Source organism: Thermobia domestica, chromosome 1 (assembly GCF_964235325.1).
Source record: "Thermobia domestica chromosome 1, izTheDome1.hap1.1, whole genome shotgun sequence".
Lineage (NCBI taxonomy): Eukaryota > Metazoa > Arthropoda > Insecta > Zygentoma > Lepismatidae > Thermobia > Thermobia domestica.
The window spans coordinates 61,858,482-61,885,644 of NC_137454.1; the positions used below are offsets into that span (position 1 = coordinate 61,858,482).

At 35.0% G+C, this 27,163-nt stretch overlaps 1 protein-coding gene across 7 annotated transcripts in view; it reads left to right on the forward strand.

The window, feature by feature from the left end:
* The window catches only part of LOC145685299 (uncharacterized protein C8orf76-like), a 30,649-nt gene extending 5,054 nt beyond the window's left edge, over nt 1-25,595 (forward strand). Inside the window, exons 1-6 of one of the 7 annotated variants that reach the window (XM_081757677.1) lie at nt 11,498-11,846; nt 13,313-13,433; nt 16,479-16,598; nt 18,006-18,239; nt 22,574-22,999; nt 25,362-25,595. In XM_081757677.1, the coding sequence (XP_081613803.1) occupies nt 16,503-16,598; nt 18,006-18,239; nt 22,574-22,999; nt 25,362-25,541 (936 nt within the window). In that variant the 5' untranslated portion in view covers nt 11,498-11,846; nt 13,313-13,433; nt 16,479-16,502 and the 3' untranslated portion in view covers nt 25,542-25,595. The other 6 variants (XM_081757680.1, XM_081757671.1, XM_081757674.1 and 3 more) reach the window with 6 other exon arrangements.
* The last annotated feature ends 1,568 nt before the right edge of the window (nt 25,596-27,163 follow it).

The following is a 27,163-nucleotide window of genomic DNA, read 5'->3' on the forward strand; positions in this document are numbered from 1 at the left end:
AAATTGCTCATTTTATATATTTGGTATTATAGTACTGGACCCTAACATGTATTATGATAAATTTGGATGGTTCACCTCGTTCCCTTTTAGGGGGTACAAATTGCCAAAATATAAACGTAAGCAATACGTTGTACCACGTGTTTGGTTTTACCTAAGTTATCCCCTTGGATGAGGTTCTATTACCTTATATGGTTATATGGTTATGTATAAGGGTCTATTCCCTATCATAAGACATAGGTACATTTGTGCACTCCTTTAAAAATTTGGGAGGGGTACTTTGGCCCACCCCTTTAATTTTGGAAATTGCCCCTTTTTACATGTTTGGTATTATAGTATAGAACCCTAATATATATTACTATAAATTTGGGTGGTTTACCACGTTTCCTTTGATGGGTACGAAATTGCCAAATTTTAGTACAACCACGTGTTTGGTTTTGGCTCAATTTATCCCCTTGGATGAGGTCCTATTACCTTATATGGTTATATGATCATGTATAGGGGTCCATTCCATATCCCCTTAAATTTTGGAAATTTTCCAATTTAAGCATTCGGTATCATAGTACATGACCTCAACATGTATCATGATAAATTTGGGTGGTCCATCTTGTTCCCTTTCATGGGTAAAAATTACTAAAATATAAACATAAGCAATATGTTGTACCATGCGTTTGGTTTTTGGCCCAATTTCTTCCCTTTGATGGGGTTCTATTACCTTATATGGTTATATGGTCATGTATATGGGTTCATTTCCTATCATAAGACATGGGTACATTGACGCACCCCTTGAAAAATTTGGGAGGGGTATCTTGGCTCATCCACTCGGTTTTAGAAATTGTTTTAATATAAGCATTTGGTATCATAGTACAGGACTTCAATATGTACCACTATAAATTTGGATGGTCCACATCGTTCCCTTTCATGGGTAAAGAACTACCAAAAATCGAATTTCGGAGGTTATTGACACCTATTTAGCACGTTATATGGTTTATTACCTTTATATGTTTATGTTCCCTTTTAAATTTGGGAATTATCAAATAACAAAATTCGGTAAACGTTTTCTAGGACCCATTGGTGTTCCTCTTATGGCCAAATATTCAAAATTTAAATGTTATTGACCGGCTTTATTATTGAATAAGTACAGGATTTATTACTTTTTCATAAGACACAGGTGTATTTGTGTACCAATCTTTAATTTTGGGAGGGGTACATTTCTTATTGTCATATCAATAATTGGTAATTGTTCTTTGGGTAAATCATTATGATCACGTGATCAGTTATTGACCTATGATGGGATTAGGAGTCCAGGACATTGGTACATTGAAACTTTGTAGGATAATTTGAGAATGCGTCATTGGTATTGATTATTACAGCCAAATATAAACGTAAGCAATACGATGTACCACGTGATTGACCTTGATGAGGTAGTGTACAGGGATACATAGCTAACCTTATTGAATCTTATGACTCATAGTCTTAAGGGAATACATGCTACAACACTGGCAAAGTTATTGTTGATGCAATTTGATTGGTTGATCACTATCTTACGTGCAATCTGATTGGCTGATCACTATCTTTCGTGCAATCTGATTGGTTGCTGATTTTCAAATCTTTGCTGCATTCAGTTTTAAGTTTTGTTTAACATTTAAAAATCTTGGTTTCGTTCAACATTTTGGACTCACTGATAAATATGATCAAAACCGTTTATTTGTTAATCGAATAGTTAAAAACCGGATAAAGTTTGACGGTTAACCGTGAAACGTAAAATTTTTTTAGTTTGAAATTTTTTGTTTTAATTTTTTTGTTTCAGAATTTTGTTTGAAATTTGTTTCAAAATTTTTTGTTTGAAAATTTTTTTGTTTGAAATTTTTTGTTGCAAAATTTTGTTTGAAATTTTTTTGTTTAAAATTTTTTGTTCGAAATTTTTGTTTTGAAATTTTTCGTTTCAGAATTTTGTTTGAAACTTTTCGTTTGAAATTTTTTGTTTAAAATTTTTTTGTTTGAAATTTTTTTCGTTTCAAATTTCTGTTTAAAATTTTTCGTTTCCAAATTTTTTGTTTGAAATTTTTTTTGTTTGAAATTTTTTCGCTTCAAAATTTTGTTTGAATTTCTTTCGTTTGAAATTTTTTGTTTGAATTTTTTTTCGTTTCAAAATTTTGTTTCAAAGATTTTTGTTTGAAATTTTTTGTTTCAAAGTTTGGTTTGACATTTTTAAAAGTTTGTGCACCTATTAGTAAAGAACCGGAACTGTTTAGAACTAAAACCTCTGGCAACATTGTGGTGCAATAGTACACGTTAGAACATGATGCAATAGTACACGTCAGAATATGGGGTTGTACTTGAAATGAAAAAAACACAATTCATTGAAATGGATCATTTTATTACACTTCACATACATCCATACCAGATAATGGTTCTGGATATTGTCGATACAATGTATTTTGAACTTCTTGCACTAGTTTGTTTTTAGCGTATAATTTTAATTCCAATTGAAGTCTTCTAAGGTCTAATGCAATATCAATTGGTGGAAACTCAATGTCCATTTGATCACAAATAAACTGTTTATCAATACAGTTATGCACCCACGAACGATGTTGACAACCATCACAATATCTAGATACATGTTGTACAATATGCATAACACATTTTTCAAAATAGTACTTTTTCAGGAATATACTTGTTTTGTTGCACACTTCCACTTCATGTTTCGCGCACTGAAATACACTGATGAATTTGTTCCATTCAGTTTGTGTTAGATACACCATATTGCGAGGGACATGAAATGTACTCTTTTTACGTAACAGCACCATCTTCTCTTCGAGGACTGTACGCAGCACCACTTCATGATTTGAGCCTAATGATTTGACTATGGTCACATTTAGCTCATCATGAAAATAATCGTTCATTTGGTCGATTTGTGAACATAATATTTGCCATTCTTCACAGGTCAGTTGTACACCAAATTGTTCTGCTTTGCCCAATCGAATCACAGGTTCAAATGTTCTAGCACTGATACCAATCATCACATGTTTTGTTTATTGGATAATAGCTTGCGAAGATGAATTCTTTATCGTTAGAAGTACACATCTTTCCTCCTGAAAAGCACTTGCTCAAATGATTTCACGGTATTGATTGATTTATAGAACTACGGCTGCCGTCATGTGCTGACGTTTGAATTCATGGTTTCATCACAGTTGTTGACGTCATGCTGACCAACCACATTCATACAACTATGTCTGATGTGCTGATTCATGATTTCATCACAATGGCTGACGAATCTGGCTGTGTACTAAATTCAAGTTGATGACTTCGACCCAAGAATCCTTTGTAACATAAAGATACAGATCCAGTATTTAAGAAACGCAGCAGTTCTTCTTGTTTTGATGCTTCCATGGGTAAATATCTTGCTGGTAAAATTATATTCTTATCATTTTCAAGCTTCACTACGATTCTTAATCCAAACTTTGTAGGGATCATTTGGCTAGCTAAGATTCTATAAGGTACATTCTGTTGTAAATCAGTAATCTTGGTAAATGATTTCATCACATCACGCGTGTTTAGAAACTGCAGACAAGTAGCCATGATGACGTTATCATGAATACTAACTCGAACGATACTTATATATGATGCAAAACTGATGACGTTGCATGATCATGTTCTGACGTGTACTATTGCATCATGTTCTAACGTGTACTATTGCACCACAATGTTGCCAGAGGTTTTTGTTCTAAACAGTTCCGGTTCTTTACTAATAGGTGCACAAACTTTTAAAATGTCAAACCAAACTTTGAAACAAAAAATTTCAAACAAAAATCTTTGAAACAAAATTTTGAAACGAAAAACATTCAAACAAAAAAAATTTCAAACGAAAGAAATTCAAACAAAATTTTGAAGCGAAAAAATTTCAAACGAAAAAATTTCAAACAAAAAATTTACAAAAAAAATTTTCAAACAAAATTCTGAAACGAAAAATTTCAAAACAAAAATTTCGAACAAAAAATTTTAAACAAAAAAATTTCAAACAAAATTTTGCAACAAAAAATTTCAAACAAAAAAATTTTCAAACAAAAAATTTTGAAACAAATTTCAAACAAAATTCTGAAACAAAAATTAAAACAAAAAATTTCAAACTAAAAAAATTTTACGTTTCACGGTTAACCGTCAAACTTTATCCGGTTTTTAACTATTCGATTAACAAATAAACGGTTTTGATCATATTTATCAGTGAGTCCAAAATGTTGAACGAAACCAAGATTTTTAAATGTTAAACAAAACTTAAAACTGAATGCAGCAAAGATTTGAAAATCAGCAACCAATCAGATTGCACGAAAGATAGTGATCAGCCAATCAGATTGCACGTAAGATAGTGATCAACCAATCAAATTGCATCAACAATAACTTTGCCAGTGTTGTAGCATGTATTCCCTTAAGACTATGAGTCATAAGATTCAATAAGGTTAGCTATGTATCCCTGTACACTACCTCATCAAGGTCAATCACGTGGTACATCGTATTGCTTACGTTTATATTTGGCTGTAATAATCAATACCAATGACGCATTCTCAAATTATCCTACAAAGTTTCAATGTACCAATGTCCTGGACTCCTAATCCCATCATAGGTCAATAACTGATCACGTGATCATAATGATTTACCCAAAGAACAATTACCAATTATTGATATGACAATAAGAAATGTACCCCTCCCAAAATTAAAGATTGGTACACAAATACACCTGTGTCTTATGAAAAAGTAATAAATCCTGTACTTATTCAATAATAAAGCCGGTCAATAACATTTAAATTTTGAATATTTGGCCATAAGAGGAACACCAATGGGTCCTAGAAAACGTTTACCGAATTTTGTTATTTGATAATTCCCAAATTTAAAAGGGAACATAAACATATAAAGGTAATAAACCATATAACGTGCTAAATAGGTGTCAATAACCTCCGAAATTCGATTTTTGGTAGTTCTTTACCCATGAAAGGGAACGATGTGGACCATCCAAATTTATAGTGGTACATATTGAAGTCCTGTACTATGATACCAAATGCTTATATTAAAACAATTTCTAAAACCGAGTGGATGAGCCAAGATACCCCTCCCAAATTTTTCAAGGGGTGCGTCAATGTACCCATGTCTTATGATAGGAAATGAACCCATATACATGACCATATAACCATATAAGGTAATAGAACCCCATCAAAGGGAAGAAATTGGGCCAAAAACCAAACGCATGGTACAACATATTGCTTATGTTTATATTTTAGTAATTTTTACCCATGAAAGGGAACAAGATGGACCACCCAAATTTATCATGATACATGTTGAGGTCATGTACTATGATACCGAATGCTTAAATTGGAAAATTTCCAAAATTTAAGGGGATATGGAATGGACCCCTATACATGATCATATAACCATATAAGGTAATAGGACCTCATCCAAGGGGATAAATTGAGCCAAAACCAAACACGTGGTTGTACTAAAATTTGGCAATTTCGTACCCATCAAAGGAAACGTGGTAAACCACCCAAATTTATAGTAATATATATTAGGGTTCTATACTATAATACCAAACATGTAAAAAGGGGCAATTTCCAAAATTAAAGGGGTGGGCCAAAGTACCCCTCCCAAATTTTTAAAGGAGTGCACAAATGTACCTATGTCTTATGATAGGGAATAGACCCTTATACATAACCATATAACCATATAAGGTAATAGAACCTCATCCAAGGGGATAACTTAGGTAAAACCAAACACGTGGTACAACGTATTGCTTACGTTTATATTTTGGCAATTTGTACCCCCTAAAAGGGAACGAGGTGAACCATCCAAATTTATCATAATACATGTTAGGGTCCAGTACTATAATACCAAATATATAAAATGAGCAATTTCTAAAATTTAAGGGGTGGGCCAAAGTACCCCTCCCAAATTTTTAAAGGAGTGCACAAATGTACCTATGTCTTATGATAGGGAATAGACCCCTATACATAACCATATAACCATATAAGGTAATAGAACCTCATCCAAGAGGATAAATTGGGCCAAAAGACCAAACACGTGGTACAACGTATTGCTTACGTTTATATTTTGACAATTTTGTACCCCTAGAAGGAAACGAGGTGGACCATCCAAATTTATCATAATACATGTTAGGATCCGGTACTATAATACCAAATGTTTAAATTGGGCAATTTCCAAAATTTAAGGGGTGGGCCAAAGTATCCCTCCCAAATTTTTAAAGGAGTGCACAAATATACCCATATCTTATGAAAGGTAATGGACCCCTATACATGACCATATAACTATATAGGATAATAACACCTCATCAAAGGGGATAAAATCGACCAAAAACCAAACACGTGGTATAACGTATTGCTTACGTTTATATTTTGGCAATTTTGTACCCCTAGAAGGGAATGAGGTGGACCGCCCAAATTTATCACGATACATATTAGGGTCCTGTGCTATAATACCCAATGTTTAAATTGGTCAATTTCCAAAATTTAAGGGGTGGGCCAAGGTACCCCTCCCAAATTTTTAAAGGAGTGCACAAATATACCCATATCTTATGAAAGGTAATGGACCCCTGTATACGCCCATATAACTATATAAGGTAATAACACCTCATCCAAGGGGATAAATTAGGTCAAAAAACCCCGAAATTTGAATTTTTGGCAATTTTTTACCCATGAATGGGAACGACATAGACACCCAATACTGATAGAGGTACATACTAAGGTCCTAGGCTACCATACCAAATTTTTAGATTTGGCAATTTCCAAAATTTAAGGGGGGTGAGGGGGGGTGGTCCTATGTACTCCTGCCAAAATTTTCAAGGGGTGCATTAATGTACCTATGTCTTATGAAAGGAATGGACCCCTATACATGACCATATAATCATATAAGGTAATAGGACCTCATCCAAGGAGATAAATTAGGTCGAAAACCAAACACGTGGTACAACGTATTGCTTACGTTTATATTTTGGCAATTTTGTACCCCTAAAAGGGAACGAGGTGGACCGCCCAAATTTATAGTGATCCATATTAGGGTCCGGTACTATAATACCCAATGTTTAAATTGGGCAATTTCTAAAATTTAAGGGGTGGGCCAAGGTACCCCTCCCAAATTTTTCAAGGGGTGCATTAATATTCCCATGTGTTATGAAAGGTAATGGACCCCTGTATACGCCCATATAACTATATAGGGTAATAATACCTCATCAAAGGGGATAAATTAGGTCAAAAACCCCCGAAATTTGAATTTTTGGCAATTTTTTACCCATAAAAGGGAACGACATAGACACCCAATACTGATAGAGGTACATACTATGGTCCTAGGCTACCATACCCAATTTTTAGATTTGGCAATTTCCAAAATTTAAGGTGGGTGGTCCTATGTACCCCTGCCAAAATTTAGGGGGTGGGCCAAGGTACCCCTGCCAAAATTTAGAGGGGGTGGTCCTAGGTACCCCTAGGTCATTGACCCCGGGCCAAGGTCATTGACCTTTGACCTATGACGTCACAAAAATTTTTGCTGACTCGGCTGGACATACGGGGGGGCCTACTACTACAACACAAATAAAAAGTTTATAACTGGCCGGTTACAATGGTACCACCAAAGCCTAAAACAGAAAGGGCAAGGCCGTAGGCCGAGTAAAGACGGGATCTGGGGGCGGAGCAGTGGGGATGGGGGGTTGATATATAAAAATCATCCAAAATGAACGATATTAGAGTCAAATCTATAAATTTCATGGTCCCTAAGATCATTATCAGTGGCGTATTTACGATTTTGTTTCGGGAGGGGCTTTGCTAACTTTCGGGGGGGGGGGCTTTGCCTGAAAATGTGAAAATTCTGCAAGATATTTCATACACTTTACTATAGTAAGTAAGATTTCGGGGGGGCTTAAGTCCGGAAGCCACCCCCCTAAATACGCCACTGATCATTAGAATGACATTCCCAAAGCCAAAAACAGAAAGAGCAAGGCCGCAGGCCGAGCAAATACTGGGATTTGGGGCGGAGCGTGAAGTTGGTAAGGGTGATATGTAAAAATCGTCCAAAATGACTGATATTAGAGTCAAATCTGTTATTTAGGGGTAAATCTAATATCATTAATAGCATTCCCATGCCGAAAACAGAAAGAGCGAGGCCGCAGGCCGAGCAAATACCGGAGTCTGGGATGGAGCCCTAGCTGGCCAAAGGCTAGCGAATTTATAAAATAATTATGTAGCTTTGTTTTTTTTTTAATGTGTTCAGAGAGGAAACTGTGCGCCTTCCCGAGGCTAGACGGGTCTTAGCCCCTCCCGAGGAAGGCGCAAAGGCACTGATGTGAGGAGGGCGCAGCGGCCATCGGGCCGGTACTTGATTATGGCCAGTCCACCCCTGATTGTAGTTGAACATTTCTTCCAGCACAAAGAGATGTCATGTCATTCAGACTAGATTTTTAGCTATGTCGTCTCAGAAACCGGACATGTCTCTACTGGAAGATGCCTGTTCATCTTGTATTTCGTCACGAAAGTTCTGCCTCGTCTCATCTTCTAGGCAACACTAAAGACGGATTTAATCAGGACCCGAACCACTAAATCTCATCGGATATCAGACCCAGGTTTTAAAATCCAAAGATAATGCCAAAGACAGCCATGAATATCTCTTTTTAAAAATTGCATATATCACCGAGCGAGCTTACGTAAGTGGTAAGGTGGACGCTTTGTAATCGGAAGGACTCGGCTTCAAATTAAGGACGACTGTCCTGACAGATTTTTCCAAGATTTTCCTTCAGTCTCACTAGGGGAATGCCATGATTGCACCTTTAAATGTATAAGCCCTGGCAGAGTTTCTTCGAAATTTCCCTTTAATAGTAGTTCATAGTGTTTCAGTGTAAAATTGCTCTTCAATTGCTGTGTCTGAAACCATGTTAATAAATAAAATAATAATTTTACAATGAGAAGAATTAGGTATTTCCAAAACCATTGTATGTTTTTATGCATGAAACAAGAACATTACGCACTGAAATGCATCACAAGTAAAGTGCAAGTTAGTTTTTTTTTATGTTGTTAGCGTTGAAGTGAAGCCCCAAAAACTCTGCGAGCATTTTAGCGTTGCTTCTTTACCTCCAACATTATTTAGGATTTAAAAAAATCGTACAATGGTGAATGTAACGAATCGAATACTTTTTGTTTTACAATATATTGTAATCTCAAAAAAATCTTCTATTTTTTTAAATAGTTTTCTTCCTTGCATTTGAATTGCGAATAAAGCATTTTGGGTTATATCTTGGGTTTTACCACTGAGTATTTTAGTTATTCTTATTATACATCATAATTTGGTGCACAATGTAGTCCAGTCTATAATACAAGAATAAGGTCATCCAATTAATTTCGTTTACGTATTATTATACTAATACGTTCATCCTATTGTCACAAAAAGAAAAAGCTAATAGCGCTGGAAAATAAGTGACTTTCCAACTGACAAATAATCAGAAGGGGGCAGGTAATAATTACTGTATACCGTAATAGGCTCGATTTTTGGAGCGCACCGTAATACCCTACAATATATCATAATTTTGATCATCGCGCATGATAATTGTCAGTTACTGAGTTGACACATGTTTTCTTTCAGAGAAAAGAAAGAAGATTTCATAGTAGCACTTATTGATATTGAAAAAGCGTATGATACGATCAAGAGAAATATATTATGGAAAGTAATGGGAAACTTAGGAATCTCAAAGAAATTTATTATGCTCCTTAAGGAATTATATAAGGATAACAAATACAGATATGAAATGGAAAATATAAAATCAAAATGGATAGACAGTAACAAAGATTTGAAACAAGGATATCCTCTATCACCAGTTCTATTCCTGATATATATACACGAAGTGGAAGAAGCATTAATCAAAACAAACAGAGGGGTAGAATTAAGATTACAAGGAAAAGAAAAAGTAAGAAAAATCCCTGGCAACCTATTTGCGGACGATGTAGCATTTATAAGTAAAAATATAGAAGACATTAAGGAAATGCTAGAAACAGTAGTTAGGAAAGGAGAAGAAATTGGTTTAAAAATAAATGAAGAAAAAAGCAAGTTCATGGTTTTTAGTGGAGTCATAGAAGTTCAAAATATACAAGCAGGAAACATAGTAATAAGCAGGACTGAGAAAATAGAATATTTAGGAATTACACTTGAAGAAGGAGAACAATACTTACTGTATATTTTTACTTCTCAACTTGAAATTTTCTGGTTTCCGAAAGCTAATTGGAAAATGATAATTTGTTGCTGTCTAACTTTCCTCTACAGGAATTGAATTTTATAGCTCAATGTGCAATTAAATATAGCGGAAAATTTTCCACCTAGCATCACTATACATAATATCTAAAATTGTCCGGCTTATGAAGTTTTCTTCATTTGTTTCTACATTGTGATGAAAATTTTCCGATTCATGAACATTCCTTTCACTTGTTTCTACAGATCAATGAAAACTTTCCGATTCAGAAAAAGTTGTTTAACTTTTTGTTCAAAATGATGAAAATTTTCTGACTCATAAAAAGTTCTTCAATTTTTCCATATAAGACAGAAAATATTTCGATTCATGAAAAATTGTTTCACTTGTTACTATATAGTACTGAAAATTGTCTGAGCCATGAAAATTTTCAGATTCTTTAAACGATCTTTCACTTTTTAACATTTCTATACATGATTCCAACGAATTTTACGAATACTGAGAAGAAAATTTTCCACCTCACATCACGACTAAACAACGATGTAGGAATAAGTGGAGTATGTATTTATGAATCGGAAAATTTTCCATTTCAAAATTTTCCGGTAAATTTTCATCACAGTACAGGACACAATTTTTCGATTCATGAAAAATTGTTTCACTTGTTCCTACATAGTACTGAAAATTGTCTTAGTCATGAAAATTTTCAGATTCTTCAAAAGATCTTTAACTTTTTAACACTTCTATACATGAATTCAATCAATTTTATGTATACTGAGGAATTGTTACTTGATCACTGATATTTGTTAAGAACGGAAAATTTTCCGCAAAAATATAGAAGAAAATTTTCCATCTCACATCACGGCTAAACAACGATGTAGGAATAAGTAGAGTATATTTTTATGAATGTGAAAATTTTCCGAAAAATTTTCATCAGTACAGGACAGACAATTTTTCGATTCATGAAAAGTTTTTTCACTTGTTCCTACACTTTTTAACATTTCTATACATGAATTCAATCAATTTTATGAATACTGAGCAATTATTACTTGATCACTGATATTTGTAAAGAACGGAAAATTTTCCGGAAAAATATAGAAGAAAATTTTCCACCTCGCATCACTGCTAAACAACGATATAGGAATAAGTGGAGGATGTTTTTATGAATCGGAAAATTTTCATCACTGCTTACATTTTCTTTTGCATTTACACGTACATACATTCCCTTCTTTTCTGTACTCTTTCTTCTTTTTTCATTTTACACTTCCCACTTTCTCTAACTGTTTGCCTGTTCAACTAGGCATTAAGCCCTCTTTTACTCTTTGAACTTCTTTCGCGATTTTGACCTTTTCCTGCCTTTGACCTTTTTCCGATTGTGTCCTTTCTTCCCAATTGTGTCAGTATTTTATTCAATTTTGTTCCTGAATCACAAATCCTCCGTGCGGGTACACATAAGACAATTTTGCATTTGTAGCACACATGACTTTAATGGTGGTGCACTATTTGACCGGCCGGCCATGGAGTTTGGAACGAAGACTGTCTTGCTAGAACAGTTTTATGATTTCTAGCCAGATCTAAATAAAATATTGCGATTTCCATGGAGGATTATGCAAAATCAGGCTAGGTGAGCACGAAGTTATGATAATTAGCGGCGTAGATTACTGTCAGTAGACCTGTGTGAAAAATAAGGATCCTTTCGTACTGAGCAGGCGCGTCGGTAATGGTGGGTATATTAAAGTGGAAAAACACTTCATATGTTAAAATCACACGCCATGGATCCGCAGCTTTGCGACACTTCTATGACCACTTTATACACTGCCTTCATGTAGCAACTCACTTCATATCTTATATAGTACTACGATGTAAAGAGCACACTTAGCATTTCGTATTTCTATCTTATATATGTGCGATGTTTGATTACTTAAGCTATTGTGAAATTAACATGTATATATTGTGTACCACGTATCTTGTTACGCCCTAGTAAATTGTTGGAGTGTGAATACAACATGATGTGGGTTTCTCGTGTGTTCTATTACCACTCGTACTTTATATAGAATCATTTTTTTAGGTAGTGCAACAGTAAGAAGTATCCACGTGCATGGGAGAAGTAGCTGTTGTGAACTATTACCAGTGATTACTAAGTGCTAACCTAACCCTTCCTAGTCTAAACTATCAAAAACAGAAAATATGAGAAGAAAGTACGAATTTTAAGCAAAGAATTCTGGCTCCCCAAACCCAAAAAATCCTAACCTAAACCATCAAAAATATAGAAAATGTAGCAAGAAAGTACAAATTTTAAGCAAAAAGTTCTGGCCCCCCAATTCCAAAAATATGCCACGACTAGTTGTAACAGTGTTGTCAACCAAAGATAGTTTTCTTTTCAAATGAGACTACGTCATGTTACTACATTCAAATAGTTCAAAAATCCTTTTTATGTCCCATAGTCCATTTATGTAGGTTATGAGCATTTGCCATGCTTTCGCACTAGTATCTCCATATTTGTAAACGTAAAATACATTTTCCCTACATCGTGCAGAAACACTTCGCTGATGGAAATTAATATTTTACACAGTTATCTTTCAAATGCGTTCATTCATTTTAACGATATATAGCACTTGTAGTGGTTGGATACTTGTAACCTTACACATGTAAGCATAAAATACTGGTTTCCTACATTGTGCAGAAATACCCCGCCAATGGAAATTAATATCTCAAACAGGGAAAGGTTCTATAACACAGGTCCTCCTATATAGATTAGTAGCTAGGTTGGTTCCTTTCTGTGCCAAACTTTAATATTTAATTCACATAGTATTGCAGAGATAGCGTAAGCAAGTGAAGGCGGGTTAGAGCCGCACAGGGCACGTTATTTTCTGTCTTTATCACAGCTAAATAGGAAGGGGGACCTGTGTTCTAGAATCTTGCCCTCAAACAGTCATCTTTCATATGCTCTCACTAATTTTAACCTTAAAGTTACCATTCTGTGTGTTACAAATCTACCAGAAAATTTCAACATCACCCTTTAACACTTATTCTTTAAACGTGACTTACACAGCTTTAACTAGTGGAACATAATTCGCTGTTCTATTTCAGGGCCGCATAGATTTGCAAAATTTACAGGACAAATAGTACCCTTCATTTCAGAAGAGTAATGTGTGAGCAATAAAAAGCCATAAATTCCGCTATCCCATGCCAGCTTATAAAGGACATTTAGGTAGGTTAGGCTCTGTTTGGCTTACCATGGTATAAGTAGGCTTTACGCTATTTAACCGATTAAAAATATATGAAGAAAATTCCTCTTGAAATTATTAGTTTACTCATACGCACCGTCGCTGAGGCGCCTGTCCCCTACGGACCCATCCTCGCCTGGGTGTTCCTTTTACGGTTTTGCCCTGACTCGGTTAAATAGAATTCATACATTTTACTGCCAAGTAGCACATGTCACTTCGTGTGTCTCGTACATTCGTTTAAGTGGTATATCTCCCAACGCGTAATTATACCCGTAACAAGCATATTATGGAATATTGTGAATCTGCAGCAACTAATGTAACTGCTTCCATAAGAAATAGTTCCTAAAGTAGGCTTAGTAATACTGAATTTCGTAATCAAAGAAGCGAGTATGCAATGAATTTTATGCGGACCTAATCTACGACAGCACGAGACATTGTAGTAACATAGATATCGTTAAGCACACTCGTATATACGTCTTCGTATGAGAAGCGTTGCTCAATATACTTTGGAGCACGCAACTTATTTTTAAAATGTGGGAAGGAAAGAAACCCTTCTAAATTTCCAGAGACAAAAGCCTACCAAAAGTTTTCTTGACTAGGACAAAAGTACACTAGATATTTTACGAAAGGACATTAAATATGCTGTGTACGAGAACTGCGAAAAAAAATTTCCACAAACTACTATTTACAGTGACGCCAATGTTCCAGCGAAATATTATGGAGTTATTTATGAAATATGGACCTAATTGCCTGAGTTGTTTTGAAAGAAATCGTCCAAGAAGAATTCATCCCCAAGAATAAACTATCCCTTGTAGTTTTTATTTTATTTATTTATTTATTTTTCGGGGAAATGAGTTCTGTCATATTGTCAGGTTATTAATGAATATTTATGAAATAAGACCTAAGTCGTTTTTGAGTAAATTGAAAAAAAAAAAATTCACTTTTTCATTGCCTGTGGGCAATAAAACTTGTAAATCCGTTAAAATCTAGTTTTTTTTTTTTTCCACAACCACTATACTTTCTTTATTCCTTTCGTCGGTCGAAAGTAAAAATTAAATTTTGAAAAATTATTCTGCTCCCCGTTTGTTTTTAATGCTTACTCTTCTTTCTTATAAAATACAGTGAGCTTATTCCTTTCTCGTAGAATATCGTGTGGGCATTTATCATAGTCAAAAGAAATTTTGATGTGCTCTTGTCCTACCTTTGGAACTTTGATAAAAAAAAAAAAAAAAAAAAAAAAAAAAAAAAAAAAAAAAAAAAAAAAAAAAAAACGGAAAATCTGTTAATACACAAAAGGAGAATGATATTTAACGAATTAGTTAACTGCCAATCTGTAACTCATATATTGATGGTATATTTGTATGTTTACAAGTGTAAATGTACCGTATTTACCTATTTTAGGGATGCATACATAGCTTTCTTATTTTTGCATTTCATTCACTATGATATTGTCTCCAACTGCCTTACAAATTGAAATACAGCATGTAGATATATAATCGCATAAATTACAGTACAAAAACAGCTACCTACCAGGGGCGTCATTTAGGGGGGGGGGGCATGAGGGGGCTATTGCCCCCTCCCAAGAGTTTGGAGAATACATATATTTTAATCGATTGCCTACTAATTTACTAATACAAAACGTAAAAGTCATATGTCGGTGGTGCTTTTGCCCCCCTCAAGCGAAGGCTGAAATGACGCCCCTGCTACCTACTTGTAATTGGTGACCACTAAAAGTGAGAAGTGCATCTAACTGAGTCAAGGAAGGGCGACGCTGCTCGCAGGCGCATCAGCGAAGGAAGATATTCGCATAAAATAATACAGTGTAAAAAAACACGAACCAACCTTTTCTGGGTGGTCACTAAAAGCAAACAGTGTATATCATACCAGGTCAGTTGAGATTAACTTTTAGAATATTAATAGGGATGTCAGAGGTTATATTCTCACATATAATTGTTGTTGGCTTCTTGATCTTCTGAAATAACATTCGTATACCTCTTCCCTAAATTATATAAATCTGTACACCGATAAAAAATGGGAAACTATTACCAGTGCAATACCACGGTTCTGAAGGTATATTCTAACCCATTGACCTAGTAGTTTTATGGGGATATTTTATGTTAATATTAAAATAAGCAACCAATTTTTTTTTTTCTCTCTCTCTCTCTCTCTTTCTCTCTCTGGTACACTTGATATGAACAGACCTATAAAGGAAGACATAGGAATGATTCCAGAGCTAGTTGCACTTTTATGCTCGTTGAATTCATGAAGATTATAAGGCTAGTAGCCCTCTTCGCTGATGTAGTCGCTTGTTCGTGTGCCTTTGGTGGGAGAGCATTAAAGATTTAGTTTCACATTCATTTTTTATTAATCATCTGTGTCTCCTTTAGTCTAAAGGGCATAACCGTGGGACCTTAACTGAAAAAGAAAAGAAAGTTACAGGTATCACTAAACTGGTAGAGCAGAGTAAATAGAGCTATTTTGTGGGGAAGGGGGGAGTAGGGACTCAAAAGGACAGGGAAAACTAAAGTTAATGAGTTGAAGGAGCACATAGACATATTAACAATATCACATGTATTTTCATCATCAATATTATGCCACCATTGAGAGGTTGCACCCGTTAAGAATCTTTTCAATACTGTTCTGAACTAACTGTTTAGGTTTGATACAAAAGTTACACTTTTAATTACATCCATCAATTATATATCATCCCCGTATTTAAAAAAAAAATAAATAAAAATAAAAAAAATCAATTATGATTTTATACTTCAATATAGCTTGTCTGGGAAAGTACTTGGTAGCGTAATAGTTATCGCGCCTTGTTCCGTTTCTTATTTGAGAATAGATACCTTTAAACTTGATACAGATATAGAGCTACAATGTCAACGATGTCCAAATTACCAATAACTTTCGTTCCCTGGACTTAGTAATATTTAGTTAGTTAGTTAGTTTTTTTTTTTTTTTTTTAACTATTCGCATTTGCAACAATTTTTGTAATAGAAAAAAAAGTGTTTGTATTTTCTATTTTGTAGTTACTTGTTAAAGAAACGCTGAAGATGGAGATACAGTTTGATGATGAACTTTTCGAGGACACTGAGAAAAAGACTGTGACGCCTATCGTAGAATATAAAGTAAAGCAGTGTACACCGGAGGTAAGTTTTGTTTATTTATTTATTTATTTATTTATTTATTTATTTATGTTAGTTACTCAAATTACCTTTTATGTTCATAGTTATTGATGGTCTTCCATATCTATATTTAGATTTCTGGACTTTTGGCATCTATGGCCATTTAGCCCGTCAAGTTTTGAGGGATGACGTCCCTCGGCGAGCACACTATCCGGGAAAAGGGAAGGAAGAAAGGATTGGGGGAAGGGAGGAAGCGGCCTGGGACCTGTAAGTGAGGTACCACCCCGGCATTTGCCTAGTGTGAATGAGGAAAACCCAGGAAAACCTCATTCAGGGTGGCTGGCCCGAAAAAGCATTTTATACTTTATCGACCGAGTGCTCCCACTGGTAATCGAACCCGGGACCGCTCACACCGAAGGCTAGAGCGTTAGCGACTGTATATCTATATTTGTATGTGTGATGTATTGATATAAAGGTGTTACATAAATGTATCACAATATTTTGGGAACAGATTCCTCAGCTTAAAATAAGAAAAAAGAGTTCATATGGACCCGTACTCAAAAGTGAACAGTTTCGGCGTTATAGGGTGTCAAAAACGTGAAACAAGTGAACTTTAAAAGTTCATAGCTCCACTACTATGGGACCTATCGTAGTAGGGTCAAGACATTACTGAGGAACTGGTACGTGAACTATCCAAATATCCATATTTAAGAATGCTTCAATACTTGCACACCAATTTTTAGAGAGGTAGGTAAAGAGTGATCAAGTACTCGCAAACGACCCATCTGAAAATGATTGTGCAAGTACCGGAGGTTCTAAAAGATGGATATTTGGATAATTCACATACCACTTCCTCGGTGAGGTCTTGACCCAATTACGATGGGTCCCATAGTAGTGGAGCGGAGCTTTAAACTTTTAAAGTAAACAATAATATCATGTTTGTGTGGATTTTCGCATGATTCTCCCGTTTTTTTTTTTCCCCACATTGTCATTCCAATAATTATTTCATAATCGTTCTCTTCCATTAGTCATCCGTCTCCTTTAACCTACAGGGTATAATCGTAGTCGTAAAAATAGAAATTTCTTATCATTTCATAGTAAGAGATATAGAGAAAAAAACATTTTGACGGGCAACTCTTGGAAGAAAAATTTACTCACGCATTTAGAAGTTAGTCTCCTTAACCTGCAACTGAAATGATGTTATGATAACATATAAATTTAGTGTATGAGAAGTGTTTAACAAGAACTTTTCTTACTAAACGAGAAAGATGGAAGTTGCCATTGGATTTGACAAAAATCTGTATTGGATTTAAGTAAAACATTTTTTTTTTTGGGGGGGGGGGGGAAGGAAGTTAGTCCATTTTCTGTATTCAACAGCATGCGTCAGTTACGTATTCTTAACATATTAAATGTAAATATTTTCTTTTGTAGTGGTTTTATCATATATCTGCTGAGGAAGAAGAGGATCCTGATGCACTTAAGTTCAAGGCAGATGATTTATATTTAAAACAAGACTTTGACCAAGCGTTACGTTGCTACAAATACTTAATAGAAAAGTACTATGAGAACAATAACTATATGAAGAGGAATACTCTTGAAAGTGTCATTCGGTGCAATATAAAACTAGGAGACCTGCAGGAAGCGAGGGCATTGGCTGAAACATTCGTAAGTATCTTACGTACATAATCCAAATTATTAGTTTCACGATTTAACAATTATCAGTACTTGAGGTCAACAGTCCTTAAGAGGCGAGGGCCTGCCAGCCAACTTGTAGTACTCATGCCTATGGGTAATATGTGGTCAGTACATCAGATCCCCTCGCTGTAAATGCTGCCTTTCTAAACAGAGTTCGTTACTTTCTTTAAAGTCGCTCTCCCCTATTGTCTTCCAGACGCTGAGTGAACGCCACAATGTCATCATCTGATGGGCACGAACGGTCACTCATCTTTCCTCTGATTTCACGAAAAGTGGTATTAAAGTGCGACGGGGGGGGGGGGAGGGGGGGTGACAAAGTCATATATTCAGCTGTAATTTCAAAGCCATTTAAATTTTGCAGTTTCGGGAGGGTTTCCACGATTCCTATGCAGTATATTCATTCGAGGGCCTTTTATTCTAACCAGATAAAGTGTACACCACCATGTACCACAGTGTTATGTGTGGAAGTGTGAAATAGTTTCACTGTACCATCCCGAGTTAACATCATTGGAACAGTATAACTAGCATTATTAAGCACCAAACATTTGTAATATAAAGTGCAGAATATTCTCGTTTCATTCCTGGAGTGAACTTACGTAGTTTGAGTCCCTCGTTTATTGTAGATCTTCGTCTTATATGACTGTTCTTGGTTAGAGACCAATTTTAAAATACTATACTCGTATTTCTTCACTATAAGTTTAAGAGTAACGGAACAAGGCTAGGAGCTTGGGCACAAATGAGGAACAATTGAATAAATTAAGAGAAAAGTCACTACACTCCAAAGGTATTTTGTTCTCCTGTATCCTGTTATCAATTTAAACTAATAGACAGAAAACACTGAAATTTTGTACCGTTCAGATATCAGAAGGGGGATATTGTTTGACGTACTCTGTGATACCACTCGGTTAAGATTGTTGCAAACCCAGCATAAAATTGTATTTTTTAAAAAAACACACTATGTCAAGTTGTTACATATTTCAAATTTACATGCTAAATGACAACACATATCGCATTTCTTATTCAGTGTTGCAAACTAAGGACGCTGTAGCATCAGACAAACGTAAACTTCGGTGGCTTCAATAACATTAACATCACGGATGGGGCAATGCAAATCGAAAGTACTTTAGTGTCTAATATTATGGTCATGATGGAAAGAGATTTCGAATGAATAAGGGATTTTTTTTTTTTTTTTTTTTTCAAAAGCATTTATTTTGAAAAACGGCTTAGGTAAGTACCTCTTCCAATTACATAGATGACATTTAATAGTTGTGAAGATCATAGTGCAGTTTACAGTAATTTGATTTTCCAAACCGTTCTGGAAGTACGAGTATGGTAATTACTGGTAAAGTTTACAGCACTACTTAAATTATGTAATTTCGGAAACTAGGTGTAATTACACCTAACAGAAAGTATTGTTGTAACGCAATAGAATCAAAATAAGTCAAAAAAATTGTTTTAAAAAGTTAGGTCCTTGAAACTGTAACAAAAATCGTATAATTATTAAATAATTCATTTTGTTCTGGTCAGAAAAATGTGTTTTAAAAAGTTCCTGCAATATAAATTTGATTTTAAGCAATATATCAAATCTAACATTTTTTTTTCGTATCTTCGAAATAGCTTGGGACATCAGATTGCTGTAAAAGGCATCATGATCTTTATGTCTATTGAAAATCATCTAAATAATTGGATTTTATGCTTATCTAAACATGTTTTTGAATTAAAGCACTTTGAAAAAGCGAGATTTTTCAATACCTTGTAACTTTGTTTCTACTCGTTCGAAATGCATTATATGATGATTGTAGTATTCAACACAAAGGTACTTTAGATGTGCATTACTCTATCCCTATCACTTACTATTTTTCTATGTTTATCATACTGTAGCCTCTTTAGTTTGCAGTACTGCGTTATAAGTGTGGAAATGTTTTTTTTTTTTTTTTTTTTCCAAAACATATAGATTTTAGATATGTAATATCTTGACGTAGTGCCATTTGAAAAAATTACAACTTATGGTGGGTTGGCAACATTTTTATTCTGGTTGTATTGCAGAATATACCAACAATGTTCTCCTGTCGATATTTGCATGGTACGAAATTTCAGCGTTTTGTCTATTAGTTTAAATGTTAGAGAGACTTATCAAGATAAATGGATCACTCATATAGTATATATATATCTATATCTATATATAATCGTTTCTGTTAGCATTTATTCAAACAAACATGTTAAGGATCGAATTTTCGATGAGAGCTGTCTGCGTTGTCAAGACAGATAAGAAAAAGTTTCAGTAGGATAGGATGTATGGGAATTAATTACCAGTAAAGAAAGATTTCTTAAGGCTACAGTAATTCTTAATTGCGTGGACGTGCGACTGATATTATTCAGACTTTAATTTAGAGTTCCCATATCGGAGTTTAATTTTAACTCTTCATTCGAATAACAAAGAACCGTATCTCTTCTTTCTATGAGTCATGTTTTTTGATAACGCACACTTTATTGATGTTGTGTTTTGTATCTAATGTTTTGAACTTCCCAGTGCTGGGCATCGTTATATTTGGTATCATGAATATGTTCTTTCAGGCTAGTGTGTATATGCGTGTGTACCTTTTCATCATCCCTCTATAAGTGTGTTGGTATGTACATGAGACTTCATAGAGAGATACAGAATCAAGCGGATTAGTGAATAAGCTCTTAATGTTTTGTTAAATTTATGCTTTCTAAAAATTTTCTGTAGTTTGAAACGTAATGAAATAAAGACATATCTGTCAATTTCATGATCTCATAATTTATTTTAATACTGTCCATTTTGAATAAGGTTTATAACTGATGTAAGTTTATTATATATTAGTGAAAGGATTAAAAAACGGGATTATTAACACACCAAATCCTCTGTAGATGCTAATTCAATAATACACAAAGAGGGAAGAATTGAATGCTGGACCGGAACTCGAACCTGGTTTCGTCTAAGTACAGAGCGCCGACTTCAAGAGTGAGAGAGTGTATGGCTGTTCTGGGCAAACTGGATAGCGTAATAGTTAACGCATCGGCACGGTCCGCCGAAGATCTCGGTAGTCATCCACTTTTTCACTCTGTGTATCACTGATAAAATTTTGTTTGTTTATTTGTTGCAAAATGTCTCAGTCGTGTAACAGTCTTTCTTCCCAGAGTTGATTTCAGTTATTTTGTCGTTATCATTGAAACAAATAATTGAGGATCTGCGAAAGAAATCCTCCCAAATGTTAGCTTTTGTTGTATTTGAGTGTGCCTACTTTTCACGTATGTATCTAAGGGTCTGTTTATTTTTTCGGTATATTTTAGTCTGGAATTTGTTCCTTTTTCTATATCAAAGAAATATCTGAAATTAAGGGAATGTATACTATTGTTATATATATATATACAGGGGCGGATCCAGGATATGATCAAGGGAGAGGCTAAACCATATTTTATCGTTTTATCCAGTGTAAAGCAGGATTGAAGTCCATTTTATCCAGTGTATACCTGAGCGTCAAGGGGGGGGGGGCTATAGCCCCTATAGCCCTCCCCTTGGATCCGCCACTGTATATATATATATATATATATATATATATATATATATATATATATATATATATATATATATATATATATATATATATAACGTATTATTCACAAAACTGTAGTATTTTTTGTATTGTAATTGTGGAGATCTTAACATTTGAAAATGATTCAGCACTGTGTTCGTTAACAAAGGGGAAGGTGGGTTTCTCCATAACTAATACGTCAGTCTATTCGTGAACTTCGTCCGCAAATTGGAAAACATTTTTTGAGACAGCACTTCAATAGGTTTAATATTTCATTTATTTCAATTATGGGTATTTATTGTTTTAACAAAACTCGTGTACAAATTATGGCCAAAGAAAGATAAGGGAATCAAAGTGTACTTATCTTTCACATCCAATTATGCCAAATTGATATTATTCTCATTCACTAGTGATGTGACCTTAATAATCCCAGTCTTATCCACTAGGTACACTTGAAAGTTTTTGTGAATGGTTGAAAATATCGAACGAAATACTTAGAAAGAAGATAAGATGTTATTTCCTCCTTAATGTGATTAGTTTAAGTGGAATATTTTTCTTATGCACTTAAGTAGCACACATATATTATCAAAAGTTAAGGTGCATCATTATTAATGCTTTTTAAGTTGTATCATCCAAAAGCCATGAATTCTTAATATGGTTCTTCTTATTATATAGAGTAATGAATTTTGTCGTTTTCAAGTAGAATGAAGATTTCTCCAATCATTTACGGGTTTTCTTTCTTTTTTTCAGCATTTATCGTCAAAAACAAATGAAATGAAGACTGTTAGTTTCAGTATACTCTCTTCAATATATGAAAATCTTAAGCTGTTTGAAGAACAACGTGCTGTCCTTCATCATTTATTGGAGCTACATCCATTAAATCATCATTTTTGGATTGACTTGACAAAATGTTATTCCCATATGTTCAATGTATCTCTTCGATTCATAGATAAAGACTCGTGTCAGACACTGAATAGTGAAAATCATGATGATAATGTGAAATTATCAGAGTTTCTTGTTGGTGCTTGTTTGATTCGAGTTAGTGTTATTGTTCAGTCTGTTCAAACGTCTGCACGGAACTTTGTCCAAGAGAAGATTAAACAATTAGAAACAGAAATAAATAAAGAGATTGCAGTTCTCAAGTTACCGGAGGAATTTGTCTGCGAGGCAACAAGGGTATGTACGAACTCATATTTCGATTAGAATTAGATTTCTGGGCTTTCGATTTCTTATAGTGTAAGTTGAACGGTTGGTATTGAAGTTTAAGTAAGCGCGACCTTGAATTTTCAAATTTGTAATTTACTCGAAAAACGGACAGTGAAGACTTTTAAATAGAGCGTATTTTTTCCTATTATGTTATTTCGATAATTTGAGCCTAGGTAAGCATTTAGACTATGAGCACAAAATTAAAATAGTTGGTTCTTTATGCGCGAATAATTTTACCAAAGACATAAGAGGCTTTCAATGGAGTATAAAATATTTCTTTTTACCTCAATTGTCCTAATTATGAAGATCCTGCATTTTGTTAATTATTTTATCGTAAATTTTATTGTGTTCTCTTTCTACATTCAATCCCACAGTGGATCAGCAATTTGTTGATAATGATTTTCCTCTTGAGCACATGTACCAAACAGCTGTGCCTGAAAGGCGTCTTTTATTCTAGGTGTGGTGCTGGATTTCATCTGACTTAAAATTTTATTATTATTGTTTTCTATACTATTGTATAGAAGAATAGAAGTGACTGACTTATCATTGCCCAGGCCGTACTTCTATAGGTGAAAACGTAGAATTCGGATAGAATACACCTTTTGTCACGGAAGCAAGGAATTAGGAAGGATTTTTACAAATATGTATTCCAGGGAAACTTAGGTTTTTTTTTTCAATATTAAAGAATAATGTATCTCACGAGTCCCTAAGGTTAGAGAGATAAAATTAGGCATATAAACTTTGTATTAATAGTAAGGAAATACGTATTTCAGCATTTTACTATTACCATTAGTGATCATGTTTTCATTACTTTCTGACAACATGATATATGCTGGTGGAAACGTATTTAAGAATGTGCAGAAGAAATTCATCAATCTGACTCGAAGTTCGTACACAAGAAGGCGGTGGTAGGTGCAAGTAGTCCCAAGAAGACGCCCGTAGGAGGTCCCAAACAAGTCGTTCAAAGGATTTAAGGAAAGCAATACTCGCCGTAACAGCACATCTATCCACTTCAAGTGACTATATTCGGGCAGACAACCGGTCTTACGGATTCTGAATGTTGTCTGAGCTGTGGTATATCACGCTTGCTATAGTTCTTGGTGTAGCTACGTTGTTTGTTGCCAGAGCCCTGTTGGCAGTCAGACGTCGTTCCACAATGTGCTACACTGCGCGGTAGTGCTTCGGTCTGGAAACGTAGCAGTAGGCGTATACCGAGTAGAATGCGAGGGGGGTCGTGGTGGTATGGGGACACGTGTTATCTTGCTGGAAGGCCAAAGGCGAGAGGGAGATAGCTACATAGTTTATTGCTCCCATTCTGGAATTCTGAGTGTAGGTACTGTATGGTGAATGCTGTTAGAAATAAGTCATTGCCCCCCCACCATCATCCTCGGTGTCTCTCGCCACTGCAGTTTCTACAATAGTTAACTATGATTGCATAGCGGCTGCACAAGGGCCCATGTATCCTTTGGGAACCATTTGCCTTCAATCTTATATCCCACATATGAACTGCCGATAAGTCATGACCCACGCGAGCTTCAATTCTGGAAACCAATTCGGCTTGCAGCCCCTTTGCGCGATTACACTCAAAGTCAGTTGCACAATATGTATTCGGTGACATTCTGGCATTGCAGACACATTCTATAATCCACAAACAATTATATTTGTTGCGCTGTTCCGGTGACTTTCAAACTACGAACAACATGATTTCTGTAGACACCAATCTGTGCCGTCTACGGTAGCGGATATGCTGTGATCTTCGAACTGTGACCAGCTGTGACATATTCTTTGCTGATTTCGTTTGAATCGGACGATATATACGGGATATAAATGAAATCGTATCCAGCAGCATACAAAACGATGATAAGACTCAATTTATCCAAGAAGTATTTGATAACCAAAACAGTTCTTTTGATAACTAGTAGTATCAGGTTAAGTGTGGTAAAGGTCCAAAAGAGGAACTTTTCAGTAATAACACAACCTTAGAGAAATCAGGAAAGGATATTTTATAATCTAATAATTTCTGTGGTTTCTTATAAATTTACAGTTTACGAATCTATACGTATTTAATGTATAATTTCGTTTCACAAATCAATTGTTCATGAGGCTTAGTGAAAACTTGGTGTATTGTTGAAGACGTTATATTATCACCTTAAGTAAATGTAAAGCTTGCCACATTGTAACTTCACACATACAGTATATGGCATTAATTTAACACTTTTATTGTAAGACAACGATCTAAATTTTTAATACGTGTTTATTGTGTATATATTGTATAAAAAACAAAAAGTAATATGAATTCTCACCATTAACTTTTTTCTGTTTATAATTTTAGATCTACAGTGAGGATGTGTATGGAGAAAAATACTTTGAAACAGATAACATCGAAAATGACGAAAATTTGAAGCAAGATAGGTGTATACAATTTCCTGGTGCTATAAAATTAACTGCATTTGAGAAGTCTTGGTTTGGATGGATAGTAGAACATTGTACTTTTCCCGATTTTCCAGTATAATCGTAAATTCTTATATTAAGGCAAATAAACACAAGTTTCTAGAAGAAAAAAAAAGCAATTTTGAATGAGTGTGGTCCCTGCAACATAGTAAGAGTCCTTTAATCAATACAGAGCAAGTCAAAATGGTGGACTCGATTTCAGAAATTTATTCTGTGAAATCTAATATACATATGTTATTGTGAGACATGCGCTTCGAAAGGTTAACTTTGAAAGTTTAGTTTCCATTCAGTGTTTCCACTTTTTACGGCTAAGAGTCAGCAGCGAGCAGTTAAGGAAAACGGCGTTGACTGGAGAACGGATTTTTCTGTGTGCTTGATTATCATGTAAACAAATCTGTGATTAGTGTTGCAACGGCATTTCCTTATCAAATATCAGAGAGACCCACGTACGGATAAGGCCATTCGTAAGTTGTATGAAAATTTTAGAGATTCGGACTGCATTTGTAAACGAAAATCGACTGGCTGTCCGTCGACTGCGGAAGAGACAATGGAACGAGTTCGCACATATTTCGTGCAGTGACCCACTGACCGAACAGAAAAAAACTATCTGGCAGGTTATGCGGAAACGTTTACAAATGAAACCCTACCACTTGCAACTGGTTCAAGCCTTAAAAGACACTGATTATGCTTTGTGAGGGTCCGTCTGTATTGATTTCCTCGAATTAATGGAACAGGATTGGTTCTCTGAAAGGTTAATTTACAGTGATTAAGCGACGTTTTAAATCTTTCAAGGAAAGTGAATAGACACAACGTAAGAATTTGAGGAACTGCTAACTCCCTATGAATTTGTGGAACAAACGAACACTATTTTCCCAAATTGAATGTATTTTGTGCCATTCCCTATGAAAAGATTTATGGGCCCTTTTTCTTCCATGAACGTGCTGTGACAGGACTTGTTTTCCTTAATATGCTTCAACTATGATTCCTTCCACACCTTGAAAAGGATAGCGCAGATTTCATTCTTCAAATAGATGGTGCCTCTGCACATTACTGTGGCAGCGTTTGGGACCATCTCAATGGAGCATGTGAACGACATTGGATAGGCCGTGCATCTCTAGAGGATCGACTTCTCCTTCGTTAGTCACCTCATTCCCCCGACTTGCCTCCATGTGATTTCTTCATGTGGGGTTTTGTAAAGAGTCATATTTATGTACCACCACTTCCAGGAACATTGGATGACCTGCCATTTCTGTTATTGACCGCAACATCCTTCAACAAGTTTGGCAGGAGGTAGACTATCGGCTTTATATGTGCTGTGTTACGCGAGGTGATATATAGAACGCTTGTGATATGTTTGAAGAGAACTTTGACAATTTACCTTTCCTAGCCCATGTCCCACAATAACATACGTTTAATAGATTTCACAGAATAACTTTCTGAAATCGAGTCTATCATTTTCACTTGTCTTGTATAATTGTAGACGCATCATCGCAATTAGCGAAAATAATTAATAATCCTATTGTTAACCAAAAACTTTATCTCACGTGGATTTGCTTTGTTTTGTCTTTTCTGACCATTTGTCAGATCTTTGACAAGGCGGAAAAGAACAGCATCGTGTCGACAAATGTGAATTATGTTGTTTATGCCGATTATACAAAATTTATGTCATGTAATACTGTGTAT